Below are 15077 nucleotides of genomic sequence, written 5' to 3' on the forward strand. Positions count from 1 at the left end.
CATAGTTCGTATGCCAATTCGAACTTCAATAAGTATTTATACAAAAAAGAAAAAAATGACCTCAATAAAGCCAAAATTTATTCACATTGGATCAAAAAATTTATTCACATTGGACCTCAATGAGGTCAGAATTGATAACCTCGACCTCAATAAGATTGGATCAAATAATTTCTTAAATTGGACCTTAATAAAGACAATTGACAACCTCAATCTCAATAAAATCAAATTAAATAATTTATTCAGGTTGGACCTCACAAGACCAAAATTGATGATCTTGACTTCAATAAAACTAGAACAAACAATTTATAAATATTGGACCTCAATAATACCGAATAAAATAATTTATCAGTATTTGACCTTAGTAAGGCCAAAATTCATGACCTTAATCTCCACGATCACTTACCAAACAATTTATTCATATGGGATCAGGAAAAAATTAAGGACCTCGCTCTCAATAAGATCAATAAAATATTTTATCAATAATTGATATTAATAAGGCCAAAATTGACTATCACGATCTCAATAAGATCATATCAAATAATTTATTCACATTAGACATCAATAAGGCCGAAAATTAGGGGTAGGCAAATTTGGGTTTAGATTTAGGTTCAGATTAACCCAATTCGGTTTTGAGTAAATCGGGTTAGATACCAAAGTAATCCAAACTTGTAATCCGATTTAATCCAAACTATGTTTGAATTGGACCGAATCCAATAAAAAATTTGTGTCATAGAAGGTTTGCGCATGCATTGGTTTCTTCATATTTTCAATCCAATTGGATTGGCCAAAATCTAACTCGATCATGTTGGAGTCTTTATCTATATCCAATTCAAACCTAAATTTTTCAGATTAGATCAAGTCTGACTGGGTTATTTGCCCACCCTAGCCAAAGTTGCCAATCTTGATCTTAATAAGATCAAATTAAAAAATGTATTCACATTGGACCTCAATAAGGAAATAGTGTAAAAAAATCATACACTTAAAATTCAATAAATAAAGGCTACCAGAACGAAAATGCCAAATGATATTAACAATGGAGATACTCAAACCTAACGCCAAATGGTGGAGGAAGTGCATGATGAAGTGGATAGAAGGTTAAGAGGAGAGATTAAATGCCAAATGACAAAATTTGAAGAAATGATCAAGAGGTTGGTTGATGCCTAAGTTAAAATGACTTAGGATTGAAGGGTTGAGCCAAGGAATAGTAAAACACAAAAGAGAGAAGAGCATCATGGTGAATGGTAGAGAGAACCAAGGTGAACCTAAACTTAAGTGTGACAAAAGAACAAAAATGTTGGAGACTAAATAAGTTGAAGTTCAATGAGGTGACCCGAATTCAGTGCCTGAATTATCTACAAAGATGCAATATTTTCTCTAAACTTTAAAAAGCAAGCCCAAGATGGTACCCGAGTCTAAAGAAGGGAAGCATAAGAAGTTTTAAAGAGTTGTATGAGTTATTTATTATGAATTTCAAAGGTTCATGCATACCTAAGCAGGATACAAGTAGGCTGAAAAACTTAGTCTAAGGCAAGTTTGAAAGTTTGATAAGCTCTGTGACTAGGTATTATAAGGAGATTACCAACCTGGAGGCCTTTGACCACCTAGATGCCCTGAAGGATTAAAGAAAAGGTTGAGAATCAATCATTTATAGAATAGTTTGTACATTAAGGCTATTGTAACATATGTTGAGGCATACGATCAGGCAAAATTGGATATGAAAATTGAAGATACAGAGGAAGAGTAAAAGAGAATGGGGCTAATAAGAAAGGGAGAGCCAAGAAAAGGAGGAGATAACCTTAGGTATAGCTCGAGGAGGATGTCCATTTCAATTCTAGCCGATCCTAATTGCAGTCCGTTCTAATTCCAAGCCTTTATGATTACTAATTGGTAAATATATCATTATTGTTAAGTGTATGCATCACACTAAAATGACATAATGTGGTATGACTGAGTTAAATTGAAAATTTTGAAATGAATATGACTTTTTTATTATTTTTGAAAATGAAATGAATATGATTTCATTGAATTATAATTGTATAAAGCTAGAACGTAAAAGAGATAAATGAAACATTTTTTTCCCCTTGTGGCATGGTAAGACCAGCTGTAAATATATTTTTCTCATCTATAACAACTTAAGTTGGAGTAATAATAATATTAAGTAAGCCGATAAGAGTTAGGGCTTATTTATTATATTTATGAAGTCTAAAATTTCTTTAATTTCATAATTTTTTTCGATTTTATTATTTTAACTTATATTTGATTTTCATTAATTTATATCTTAATAGGAAAAGTAAACTTTTATAACTTTTATCTAGATGGGAAATGTTTGAATGAAAAATAAATACTATATCCCACAAATACCACTTTTACATATACTTATTTTCTAAACTATAAAAACTAATTCCTTTATTCATTTTGACTTAATAAGAACTTAAATGTCAAATAATCATGTTTAAAATATTTTTTATTTATAAAAATAAACAAGATTCCGCTTATAATCATATCTTAAATAAAAATAAATAAACATATTATTTAGATGATTGTATTCAAACTCATTCAAACTTCAATCGTATTTAGACTTATTCAGATTTCAGATAAGAAAAATACTACCTTATTAATCAGTGGGCAAAATCTCTCATCTGATTCAAACCTTCCAAGAAAAAAAAATTGAAAAGGAAAGTAAGTTTTTTTTTTTTAATTTGAAGCATAACTATTCTAAAATTTATATACAAAATGAGGTGTTATATAACATGTCATTCATTTGAGTGTTATAAACTCGTTTTATTAATGATGATAAAAAACAGTTATCATCATAGATCAAATAATCCATTGGACTAAAATTTCTAAGCAAGCCAGAAAGAGTTGATGTCTAACAGGTGAAATTTATCATTTCATTCAAATTTTCATGAAAAATTAAATTGGACAGAAAATATATTTTTTTTTTTTTACTTTGAGTTATAACTACTCTAGAATCTATATGGTAATTAGGGTTGGCAAAAAAGCCCGGGCCGGCCCAAGCCCACCTGGGCCCAGCCTAGGCCCGTGGGCTTTGGCCTGGCCCTCACCCATGAGGGTGTGGACAAGGGCCCAAAAAAAAAAGTCCGAACAAAGCCCAAGTCCACTACTTTTTTAAAAAATAATTTTATAAATTAGAATAATATAATTAAAATTGAAAAGTAATTTAAAAATAAAAAAGAAAACTTAAATTCTTAACTTATAAATCAATTATGATTCAAAAAAACTAAAATTATTATACTAAATTCTCTCTTTTGTGTCAATTAATTAAGAGAGCGTTTGAATTAGAAAATTTAGTATTAAAAAAAATTAAAGTTATGAGTTTTTATTTGCTTTATTTATTATTTTAATTTGAAATATTAATTTTCTTTAATTTATCTATGATTGTAATAACTTGTTAATCGTTAATTTATTTCAAATTTACAATAATTTAAAATTTTAAAATAAATAAATAAAGCCCAAGCCTGGCCCGAGCCTGGCCCAGGCCCGTACACTTAGCTGACAAAGGGCCTAGACATGGGCTTGAAAAAGCCCGGCCCAGGCCCGCTGTTTGCCATCCCTAATGGTAATGTAATAATAGGCAATTTCATTCGTTTATTAGAACTGTGAAATTATTTTACTGATGACGATATAAAAAATTAACAATTATCAAACAAAATAATTATTCATCGGTGACATGTTATTTTGAAATGCTAACTTTATTTAACCAAGGTCAATCATATCACATTACTCAAATTTAAAGTGAAAAATAGGCCCCAAGTCCCCAACAGAGATTCAAGGTCGTGATTGGTATTATTTGAATAAAATACTAGCAATCAGCATAGCTTAGAACATGAGATTTGGGTAATTTAAAATACTAGCAATCCCATAAGTTAAATTTATAACTTTAAAAAATAACTTAATTTTTCATCAATCTTAATTTTTCATAGTTGGATCCATTCAATCCTACGTTAAGGTTTAAAGTTAAAAAAAAAAAACAGCCGTTGGAACATTTTCCCTCATGTTCATTATTTCGTAATTTTCATTTAAATAGATATTTATTTTTAAGTTAAAAAATAAAATTCAAATTTTTTTTAAAATAAATTAAAAAAATGATTATAATTATTTGAAAAAAAATTAATTAACAAATACATTTTAGAATTTATTCAACTTTTGTACCTTTATGAACCTTAAAAGGCTTGTAGATTTCTTTTTCTCAATCCCTTTTCAAAATTGAGGGTCCCAATGAGCTCCTACTCTTTGAAAATGGAACTTGTAAATTGTAATTGTCATTCTCAGGGGTCAGAATTGAATTGAGGAAATATAAAATCAATTTTGTTTCTTCCTTATCCAGAGAAGCTTAGGCTTACTAATAAAATTAATGCCATCTTCGTGTGAATATGAGCTTGACCTGCTCAACCAAGATACAGATACTTAGGAATCTCTTCAGTTCTGCCAAAATTCATAATTAATTGAGTAGTAGTCAATAAATTGTACAAATATTCCTATTTTATATCATTTTAGAGATAAAAGTGCCCGTCGATTAAATCCTTATGTTAATTTTGGAAGAAAAAAATAAAATGCAATTATTACTTTTTAGCAACAAAAAGCATAAAAAAACCTCCCAAGTTCCAAACCTTGATTTTGTTCTCAGTAGTAATTGGTTAGAATTTAATCTTATTTTTATTCTTATAAGTATGTATGCTGAAAGCTCTTAATCTCTCATTCAAGTACTCACCCATTTGAAAACTTGAATGCACGATGCAACAGACAATTAATTTCATGCATGCAGAGATATCGAAAAGACAATCGGATATATTAAGGCAACAAGCTACTCGCTCCAAAAAGAGAAAATAAAATAAAGATCTAACTCGCTGACGCTGAATTCATTTTTTTCCAGTTCTCATGTTATATTAAGCTCTAAAATAATTGTTCTAGCCTATCGTAACAAAATGAGATAGGAACTTCTGCGGACCATTAAAAAATATTGCTAGTGTTCCTATGCTACAAGAAGTCAACTGCAATCTATACTTGAAAAGAGTAAAAACTGTTCTACAAGAGCTACTCTCTTCGATGAATTCAGTTTCTTCTTTAATGCCTTCTGGCTTCTGCTCGGAACTTCAATAAGTAGAGTTTAACCTATCAAGGTTAGTCAACATATAAATCAATTCAAATGTTGAGGTTGAAAAAAGAAGAAGATTATATGGTAACAAAAGACAACTAAGACGCAAGAGGTTATCTGGGAAGTAAATATACCTGTGAAATACAACGCAAAAATCAGAGAAATCATGACCAGGAATACAAATGGTTTCCCATCAACACCAGCTGAGGTTGACCTATAGACAACAACACCAAGCATTCAGAGAATTATCCCTACATGTAACAACTTATTTAATATTATATATAAAAAAGATATCCTGAGCTAGCAGCTTTGAATTCTGGGCTATTGTAAAATGTTTCTTGAGTTCAAGGAAATCCCCAGAAAGATTCCATTTCTGTTTCATGTACCAACTGATGCTCAAAAGAGCAGCTGCATAAGAAACTAATATTTATTTCATAGAAAATTCAACAGTCATTGGTGTAGAGGACAACAATAGTGGTTATGGAAGCCATTCTTGGTTCACTAGAAACTTGATCCTTCCTAATTTGAAATGCCTTTCTCCTCTGGATGACAGAAAAGGTGATAATTTAGACTGATAGCAAAATGCCACGGTAGAAAAACAAATTAATGTCTACTTAGGGATATGCAAACACCACCTTAATTTCCAATTGCACAAATCCAGTAGAAAATAGAGAGAGAGTACAAGAAACCTACAATTAGTCTGACTAAAAACACAAGGAGAACATGATAAGACAACATAAATAGAAGAAACTAGACAACAGTTGAATGCTTACCTGGCTACAATGCTTGGAACTGATTCTGTTTTAAGTCCAAAATCAAAGGGGAAGAGAGGATCGTAGTGCGGATCCCCAACATTCATTGGTAGTTGATCTACAGTTTTAAACCATGATCTTGGGAGCTTTCCACTAAATCCATAATCCCCAAAGAGGACATCAGTCACGCCTTGGCCTTCAGTGCCTGGTAGCCATGCAGCTACCAAGGCATCTACTGAGGAAATATATGGTTCAATTACTATAGGTCTGCCAGAAATTATGATAACAACACACTTAACAGCTTCACAGACATTGGTGATGACGCTTGGATCAGGGTCCAACATTGTGAGGGTCATGCTATCGCCTGCGGATTCAGCATAAGGGGCCTCGCCAACAGCAACAATGGCATAATCAAAGTTGTTGGACTTGACAAAATCACTATCAGGGTTGTCACGGTAGACAACTTCTGTACTTGAGTCTACAGCAGATCTTATGGCACCAAGGATGGTGGTCCCTAGCCATGTAAAAGGACTTTATCAAAATCATTGCCATGCAAGGACAATTCAGGATGAAAACGTATCAGACAACACAAGGAATAGCCTATCAATACAGCAGCTTGTCATTGGTGTCTGGAAAAGGCACTCTTACATGAAGCTTCTGGTTACCTGTTTCGAATTATGGTTCCGCCTAAGGAATAGCTAATTACCTACCAATATGGTTGATCCCACCCCAAGATACATTTCAATGCTTGGAACTGGCTCTAAGCAACACCTATGTTTAGAAATCTAAAATACGTAATTAGGATTTAAAGTAAATATGTATGATTAAAGCTGGCAAATTTAACATAATTCGAATGCCCGACACGAATACGACATGAATAAATGGGTATGAGTCGTCAAATATGACACGATTATTAAACGGACCAGGTCCAGGTCAACAAAATTTTTTTTCCATGTCAGGTTAGGGTTGAAGTTCTTGACCCATTTACCCGGTTAATGACACGAATATATTTTCTATTCTAAACCAATTTATAATTTCTCGTCATCAAAACTCAAATATTGGACATAATTCCGCATCAAAAAAAAAATATTGGACATAATTCTTTCTCTCTCTCTTTTTTTTTTTGGGGGGGGGGGGTAAACATATAAATAGTGTTTCATTTATAAAATTCAATATAGATTTAGAACTTCAACAGTGTAAATGTGTAATATTTTGATAGGTATGTATAAAAAATATCAATAAATAATATCAATGTAAATTTTATTAAATACATAGATATTAAGCGAACTGTTTGACAAGTGATTTTCCCTTATTGGGTTTGGGTCTCAATATTTTGACATGATCATTAAATAAGTCGTGTTTGGTTCAGACTAAATTTGACACGCTATGAACACGCCCCAATGAACCATTTTGCCAACTCTGTATATGATAATCAGCAAATCATTTTCACAAGTATATTTTCCTATCTGTCTCAACTTAATAGCAAGGATTTCTAGCTCAGTTTCTTTTTCTAAGGAACCATCAATAAGTTAATAAATCCTTCATCAGAATCCTAGTCAATGAAATAAAGATAACAGCTCCATACATTAGTCATAAATGTAAGAAAAGTTGAATGTCATAACTGCAAGATGTTAGTTTGTAATTCATTACGTAAAGAAAAAGGTACCCCTTGTGTAGTTGTTGCCACTAAATCCTTGCCAGTTGATCGTCCACCCGCCGCATTGATATCCCAAATTATCAGCATGACTACCAGCAACTAGGATCTTTGGAGCCTTCTTGGGTAGTGGTATCAATGGATGACTTTCATTTTTCCCATTTTTCAGTAAAACAAGTGATTTTCTCACAGCTTCCCTTGCCAAGTCTCTATGTGCCTAGTAAAACAACAAAATATTTCATCACTTATGGCACTTGTGGAATACGGCTGGAAAATTTAGGAATTTCGAGATAATGATTTGACAAACAGACCTGGCTCCCAAGCTCATTCACTAGGCTGAGATCAGCCAAAGGGTTCTCAAAGAGACCCATGCTGAACTTGACTAGCAAAATCCTTCCTACAGCATCATCAATACGATCCATTGTGATTACATTGTTCTTGACGAGGTCAGTAAGATCATCAATGAACTCAGTAAGGTTGAAGGGAATCATGACCTGGGAAACACGGATCAAAGACGATTTTAAATTCATCAATTTCCCCATGCATTAAATCTGTGTTGATTACAGTAAGAAACAATTTCTTATCATCAATTTAGTATGAGCTAAGTTATCCCAATAAATGAGATACATACCATGTCAATCCCAGCTTGAATCCCTGCTTGGACAGAGTATGTGTAGTTTGAATGTGGTGGGGAGGTGATTCTATCAATTCCCTGCCAATCTGAGATAACAAAGCCCTGAAATTCAATAAACAATGAACAATTAGTTGGAGATATGCCAAGCCTTGTTGCTTGGGGATCAACATAGTTCACTGACAAGGATAATAAAAGACTTAAAAGGCGCATAAAACAATTTTAGAAAACAAAAGTTCAATGATGTTAGTGTCATTTTTAATTATTTGTAAAGACTATAGAGGCTAAGTTAAGCACTATCTTAAACGTGCAGTTTTTTCACTGAAACTACAGCAGACACAATATCTTAAGCATGCCCAAAATTGACAACTTACATCATCTGGACCAGACCACTCAACTGAAGTCTTTTAATAAGAGAATTTCCTACAAAATCATTGCAATGTGCTCAAGGAAGAGACGCATATGGAATGTCTTACATCACAAATGACAAATGCTTCAGGTAATAATGTTAGTAATCAAGAAGTTTGTTTACAAATGTATTGAATGAGAAGTAAATATATCAGGGTGGTGAAGTGAAAATGCAAGAGAAGACTAAGTCAATATATTTGTAAACAACTGAAGGTAACAGCTTTTACAAAAATGGTTAGGAAACATCAGTAACAATAATTTAAGTATCTGCAGCTATAAAACAACAGCAAGCTATGACGGATATAACTCACATTGAATATTGAATGATCATGGGAAACTCCAGGAATAATGTGCATCATGAGAAAATACACGGCCACCAATTAACAAAACCCACATAATTTGTTGGGTTAAGTTGCATATCTTAGGTATGAAAGACCCAAAAGCTACGAAACCAATTTCGAAAGGTAATAAAACTTTTCTTACCTAAGAATCGCAATCAGATTATGTGTAAAAAAACTTGTCTTTGGAGAACAGTGTTAGAAGCTACCTCCAAGATTTTAGTTAAAGTGAGGATACGTCTGTGTAAGGGAGAAAAGAGAGAGAGAGAGAGAGAGCTTGTGTCCATTATTTTGCTAATGTCCAAAAACACATTTACACACAAGTTTAACCTCAGGTCTGATGTGCTGGTATTATATCTATGAAGTATGAAAAAAGCAAAGTGAAACGTAACTTTAAACTTAAGCGTGCCCTTCAGGAAACCAGTAACAAGTTCACGGTTAGCATGCATCTTTTCCCCATTCCAGCTGGAATATGAAACCATGATTGTTGAAACTCCCTTGATGATTGAATCAGAGTACGCAGGCATGTGGATACTCAGCAGTCCATGCATGTCAATCACAGTGTTGTTCTCATTGATGCCATTGGTTGTCCCACCATCACCCACAAAGTGTTTAGCACAGGCAGCAACCTTATCCCTACCAGAAATATTTGAAAATTAAATCATAGAAATTAAAGAAAAACACAAATTAGTAGCTGAAACACAATAACAGCAGATTCATTTCAGCTGGAGAGTACATTTCCACACGGATGACAAAATTTGAGAGTGATGTGATAATAAAACTATCCAACAAAATGTTGATTCCAAAAATGAATAAATTAATCTCCTATTACCAGAAAATTAGATAATAGCGAAGCAAACAGAAGTGCACTGAAGGTGCAACTGAGAGAAAATTAAAGAATCAATGTTTCCTATATAATAGCTTCTAGGAACTAATACCATTTACAATTGTTTTATTCTCTGAGCCTATTTAAGTAATCCATAACAGAAAAATAGGATAATATATGAATAAGATATGTCTTTTACTATCCAAAAGTAGAACCTCTGAAAAAATTTAAGAATTCTGCTGTAATTTCCAGCAATAAAAATTTTCCCAAAGTATTTATTTGATTTCATGGTGTTCATACTTTCCACCAACATAAGGAACTCCCTTGCGCAAATTTGAAGGAGGATCTCCTTGTAATCCAAGTATAACATCTGTCATCTCTTGCACAATTTTGTGATCCTCACTGTAGCTTTCATAACACCTGCCCCATCTTGGATCTCTACAAACCTATGAAGAAGATGTCAGGAAATATACACAAACAAAACTCATACATCAAACTACAGAATGCATTGACAAATCCTGAAATTTTATTAACTCATACACATCATGCTGATTATTACCGCAATGCAAGGAGCAAAGACATAAGGAATCCCTGTAGCTCTGACTTCAAGAGCAGTTGCAGCACCAATCCTCTTCACCAGCTCAGGATCCCTGTATTTAAACTAAAGTTCACTCTTAAAAAGTTTTGCATTGAGCAACACTTTAATAACTTTAATCGGTCTAATTTCTGCTAGATTATGATAAACAAATGCAATAATCATACACTTGAAAGAGTCTATAAGTTATGATTGTTTTCCCTTGTGCAAGCAAAATATGCATACGTTGAGAGGAAGATTTATGATCCAAATGAGAAAAATACATGCCTGGTAGCTCCAAGGCCAACATTATGCGGGAAAATAGTAGCATTATAGACATTGTTGTGGCCATGAACAGCATCAATGCCATAGATCATTGGAATCCCCAAACGACTGGCAAGAGACCCCCTTTGAAAATCATTTATCATATTGATCCAATCTGCAGCACTGGCCTGCGGAAGCGGCGTGCTTCCCCCACCACTCAACACACTCCCTGCGCAAAACCATTAACATTTCTTGCTCAATCAACTGTACACTGAAAAACTAAAGGTGGGAGCTCTGCATTAAATGCAGATTTGATGCAACAGCTACAATGGCATAAAATCAACCACATTGGAGAAGTGTTTCAAACAAAAAATACCCATTTCCATAAATATTTAGTACTCAAACACAACTACGTTTTAAAACTAATAAAAATATTTACCCAGATGGGTAAGCTAATTTAAAAAAAAATGCAGAAGCTATAGTTAAAATAGTTACCAATGGAGTAATCTTTCAAAAACTGAACAGTGGCAATGGTTCTATCAATCTGAACCATCTGACCAATCTTTTCTTCAAGTGACATTCTACCCAACAAGTCCTTAACCCGCACAGCCACTGGCTGCTTGGGATCTTTGTACTTGGCATACTCTGCATTTGCAAAGCTTAACAAAGAAACCATGCCCAACAAAACCGCGCGCATCAATATCCTTACCGTTTTCATTTCTTCAAAAGCAGAAAACAAGTATCAGTGTTTTTTTTTTTTTTTCTTTTTCTCTTCTTTTTTAACAGCTAAATGAAAGGATTGCTTTTGGGCTAAAGAATAAAAGAGTGGAAATGTTCGTGGGACTGGGACGGTGACGGTTTCTTTTTTGGTTAGTATAGATTCTTTTCTTTGTTGAGTACGTGTGTGTCTGTGAGGGGCGTGTAAATCGTGCTTTTCCTTCACGGCTTTTTATTGCTGTTTGTACTGGACTCCACGTTCATGTTACTCTTTTTTATCGGTCCTCTTTCCTCTTCCTTCATTACAATTTACACAGCTACCAAAATTCATCAGTAATTTTTTTTTTTAAAGGAATACTCTATTTTTGGATCTGCTTATGATTTCGGTTATGTTTAAGATCTATGGTTCTTTTAAGTATTATTTCTTATCAAATCACTGCTTATCATATTATAATTGGTTGATGAAATCAGGGGTAGATGCAGTATGTGACCTGCTGGCTAAAAATAAATAAAAAATAAAAAAAATTAAGATTTTTAATTAGCTCCCATTAAATTTATTAAAATTGACCCTATAAATTTATAAACTTACAAAATTTAAATTTTAAATTTTACAATTATAAAAACCTATATTATAATTAAAAATAATGTTAGGATCACCACAAATATTTTTTTATTTTTTAAAATACGTCGAGAACAATCATAAATGTATTAACAAATATTTTATATATTCAAAGTTTTAGTTTGAAAATTTTACTATTATGTAATCTACCCCCGATAGATTATTTTTCTAGATCCGTCACTGGACGAAATAAACATGTGGTAAAAATGAATAGGAGAGGAATAATATTTTAAGACCATCTAATAATTTTCTTTTTCTTCAATAATGTTTTACATTAGTTTGTATATGTGTAAGGTTTAATTGTATATAATTTTTTTCGATAAATATCAATCACAATATTCAAAAACTCATTAGAGCATCGAATTCATTTCCTCAAATTGTATGATTTCTTTAATAAGGAGAATCGTGTTTAGGAGTGGGCAACAATCCTGTTGTCCCCAAAAAATCGAATCGAATTGATTTGAAAAAAAAAACAAAAAAGCTGATCGATTCATTTTTCATTCATTTAAATAAATAAAAATAAAAATAAAATAAAGATTCTAAAGGTTAAAAATTTTGATCTGGTTCGTTACTTTAAAAATAATCATTCGGTTCACTTCAATACGATTTAAAACCAAATTAAACTGAATTATACCCATCCTCCTCGTCATATAGAACAGCTAGGTCCTCACTTCTATTAAAATGACTTAAACACCCTTTTCTGTTTTTGTTTTTAAATATCACGATACAATTCATATAACATTACAATAAAAAGTTTACTGCGGCGGATTTTGGTATAGTCAATATGAAGTATAGCCTAAAAATATGCTCAAAATATAAAGGCCTAATCATAAATCAGGAGAATTCTTCTCATAATTACATGTGGAGACTTTTGAATACAATAAAAATATGAAATGTTAACTACCATGATAAAAAGTGATAAACGACGATGGGTCTTAAATAAGAAAAATGTTGTTTTCTTCTATAAAATATGTCCCTAATGTGTCCCTTTTGAATATTTAAAAGAGAAATTGAAAAAGTTTCTCAACACACCCCAACCTTTATCAATAAGAACTTAATTATGAGTTTGTGATATAAAATCTTAACAACCGACTTAAAAGCTTGATAAATCATTAGATAAGGGCTCAAAAACTGATATAAATAAAATCTAAGTTAAATAGTTATTAATTATCACCAATAGATCGCAATTAAAATATACTTAATTATAACATGAGAAATTCGTATATAAAAGGGAACATAATACTTGTAGAAAGAAAGTGGAGTTTTTTAGACTTTCCCAAATGAGGTAATGGTGTAAGATAAATAAGCCCCAAGTCCCACAATCACTAACACTGCAGTTCCCATGTTTACCAACAATTGCTGCTTCCCCTCAATCAAGCCTTCCGAAGCAAAAGCACTTTCATGCTTTTTATCCTTTGGCTTCTCGGAAATCAAATCATCCACTTCCACTTTTCGTTTCTCTTCACTTTGGTCATTTTTTTGCTTCTCTTCCTCTTCCTTGCTTTCAAGCTTTTCAACTTCTGCTGGCTTCTCCTTCCCAATTGCTTCACTCTTTTCTTTCTCTTCATTCGCTATTTTATAAGCACTTTCACCATCCGTTCCTACTCTCTTTATCTCATCATGAATTTTCGCCGCAGTATCAACCAATGCAGCAGCTTTTGGAGAAGCTTCGACTGCGTGACCCATTTCATCAGCTTTTTGACAAGCAGTTTCACCACCTGATTCGTCAATCTGCTTCGTGATATCATCAACCAATGAAGCAGTTTTCTGAGAATCCAATTGCGTACTTTCTTCAGTACTTGTGGTCACTTTCTGAGGGCTTGGAGCTTCAACAACATTCTTTTCTTCTCTTTGTTTCTCCTGTACAGTAGAAGTTTCTGCGATTTCTTGGGAGCTGGAAGTCTCATGGTGGGTTGCGTCTGCTTTAGCATCCTTTTGAGCATTATTTTTTATTTTTGGCATAATAATAGTGAGGACTCCACCTTGAAACACGCTGTTGATGTTATTAATGTCACAAGTTTCTGGAATTTTGTAAAGTTCACTGAATTGGTTCCATCTTCCCCCGGCAAGTGGACGCCGGCCTTCAACTTTGAGCGAAAGTGTGATATTATCAACATATGTGTTCATCACCTTTATTTGCTCCTTCACAAAGCCTGCAATGCACACATACGTTGATAATATGGTAAGCCAAAGAAATTACACCATTAATGCAAGTATATATTAAGTCACGGGAGAGTGACAATTTATGATTTTGGTCCAAAATATTTCTTTCTTTTTTTTTCAGTTAGATCTTGATAAAAAACCGAGAATAAAAAAATTTGGGTTCTTTCACTATAGTCATATGATTTATATATGAAAAAACACAGGATGGACTATTTATGATAAAGAGTCACATTTAGTCTTTAAATAATAAAGTTCGAAAATCAAAATTAGAGTATTAAGATGTAAAAGGTAATTGAAAAAAATTGAGAGCTAAATGGTAAAAATGGAAATATAAGAGACCTAAAGTTCATTCTCAAGGCATTTAGATGCTTCTGAAAAGCATAAAAATTAAGCATAGTAAGTTGCTAACCAAATTCCTTCCCTCTCATGCTAAGCGTTTGAATCTTAGACCTCTTGTTTCAATTCAATAAATTTTGTCAATTGAACTAACTTGTTCTCATAAATTACACCAAGTGATCATAAAAATGAAATGTGCGTGAGTTTTACATAATTTATACTAAAACATACCAGGAAGATAAACAAGTAGAATACTGGCATCGTCTTCATGCTTCCATTCCGATTTTGGCTTGAAATTCTCATACGTTCGACGCATCAGTTGTCGTGGTTGGTTGCCAATTGTATATCTTGGCCTCATTGCCATTTTTATACGACAAGTACAACGAGTAAATTCAATGAAAATGTTTGTAGAGTTGTTGCACGCTTTTTGTATAAATAATGTGACAAGATCTGAGAATTGGGTTTTGGTTTATGGTTGTCTTGTTAGCCAGGCTATCTTTTTATAATGTTTCCATTGTTTTGGCTTGTCCATGAGGCTATACCTATTTTATTTTTCTTGTTTTCGTTTCATTGGGGATTCAAATATATAGCATAACTTCTTGCACAGAAAGTTCTTTATTTGTCTCGTACTTCATTTTCTATATATATACGCTCACATATACGAACTTTGCTAAGGATT

At 32.8% G+C, this 15077-nt stretch overlaps 2 protein-coding genes across 2 annotated transcripts; both read right to left on the reverse strand.

Annotated features, from left to right (window-relative positions):
* Nucleotides 1–4870: 4870 nt before the first annotated feature.
* Nucleotides 4871–11523, reverse strand: LOC18051192 (beta-glucosidase BoGH3B). The gene is made up of 11 exons (XM_006445608.2): nt 11059–11523; nt 10588–10792; nt 10285–10375; nt 10026–10171; nt 9292–9535; nt 8154–8258; nt 7834–8016; nt 7535–7739; nt 5890–6382; nt 5251–5330; nt 4871–5133 (listed from the first exon to the last, which is right to left on the reverse strand). Exons 1-11 carry the CDS (start codon nt 11279–11281, stop codon nt 5129–5131), a joined length of 1980 nt encoding a protein of 659 aa, XP_006445671.1. The 5' UTR covers nt 11282–11523; the 3' UTR covers nt 4871–5128.
* Nucleotides 11524–13165: 1642 nt separating this feature from the next.
* On the reverse strand, nt 13166–14852 carry LOC18051193 (inactive protein RESTRICTED TEV MOVEMENT 2). Its single transcript, XM_006445610.2, has 2 exons — nt 14630–14852; nt 13166–14052 (listed from the first exon to the last, which is right to left on the reverse strand). The coding sequence occupies exons 1-2, from the start codon at nt 14760–14762 to the stop codon at nt 13166–13168; spliced, it is 1020 nt and encodes a 339-aa protein (XP_006445673.1). The 5' UTR covers nt 14763–14852.
* Between the last annotated feature and the right edge of the window lie 225 nt (nt 14853–15077).

This window comes from Citrus clementina, unplaced genomic scaffold, assembly GCF_000493195.1.
Source record: "Citrus clementina cultivar Clemenules unplaced genomic scaffold, Citrus_clementina_v1.0 scaffold_2, whole genome shotgun sequence".
NCBI lineage: Eukaryota > Viridiplantae > Streptophyta > Magnoliopsida > Sapindales > Rutaceae > Citrus > Citrus x clementina.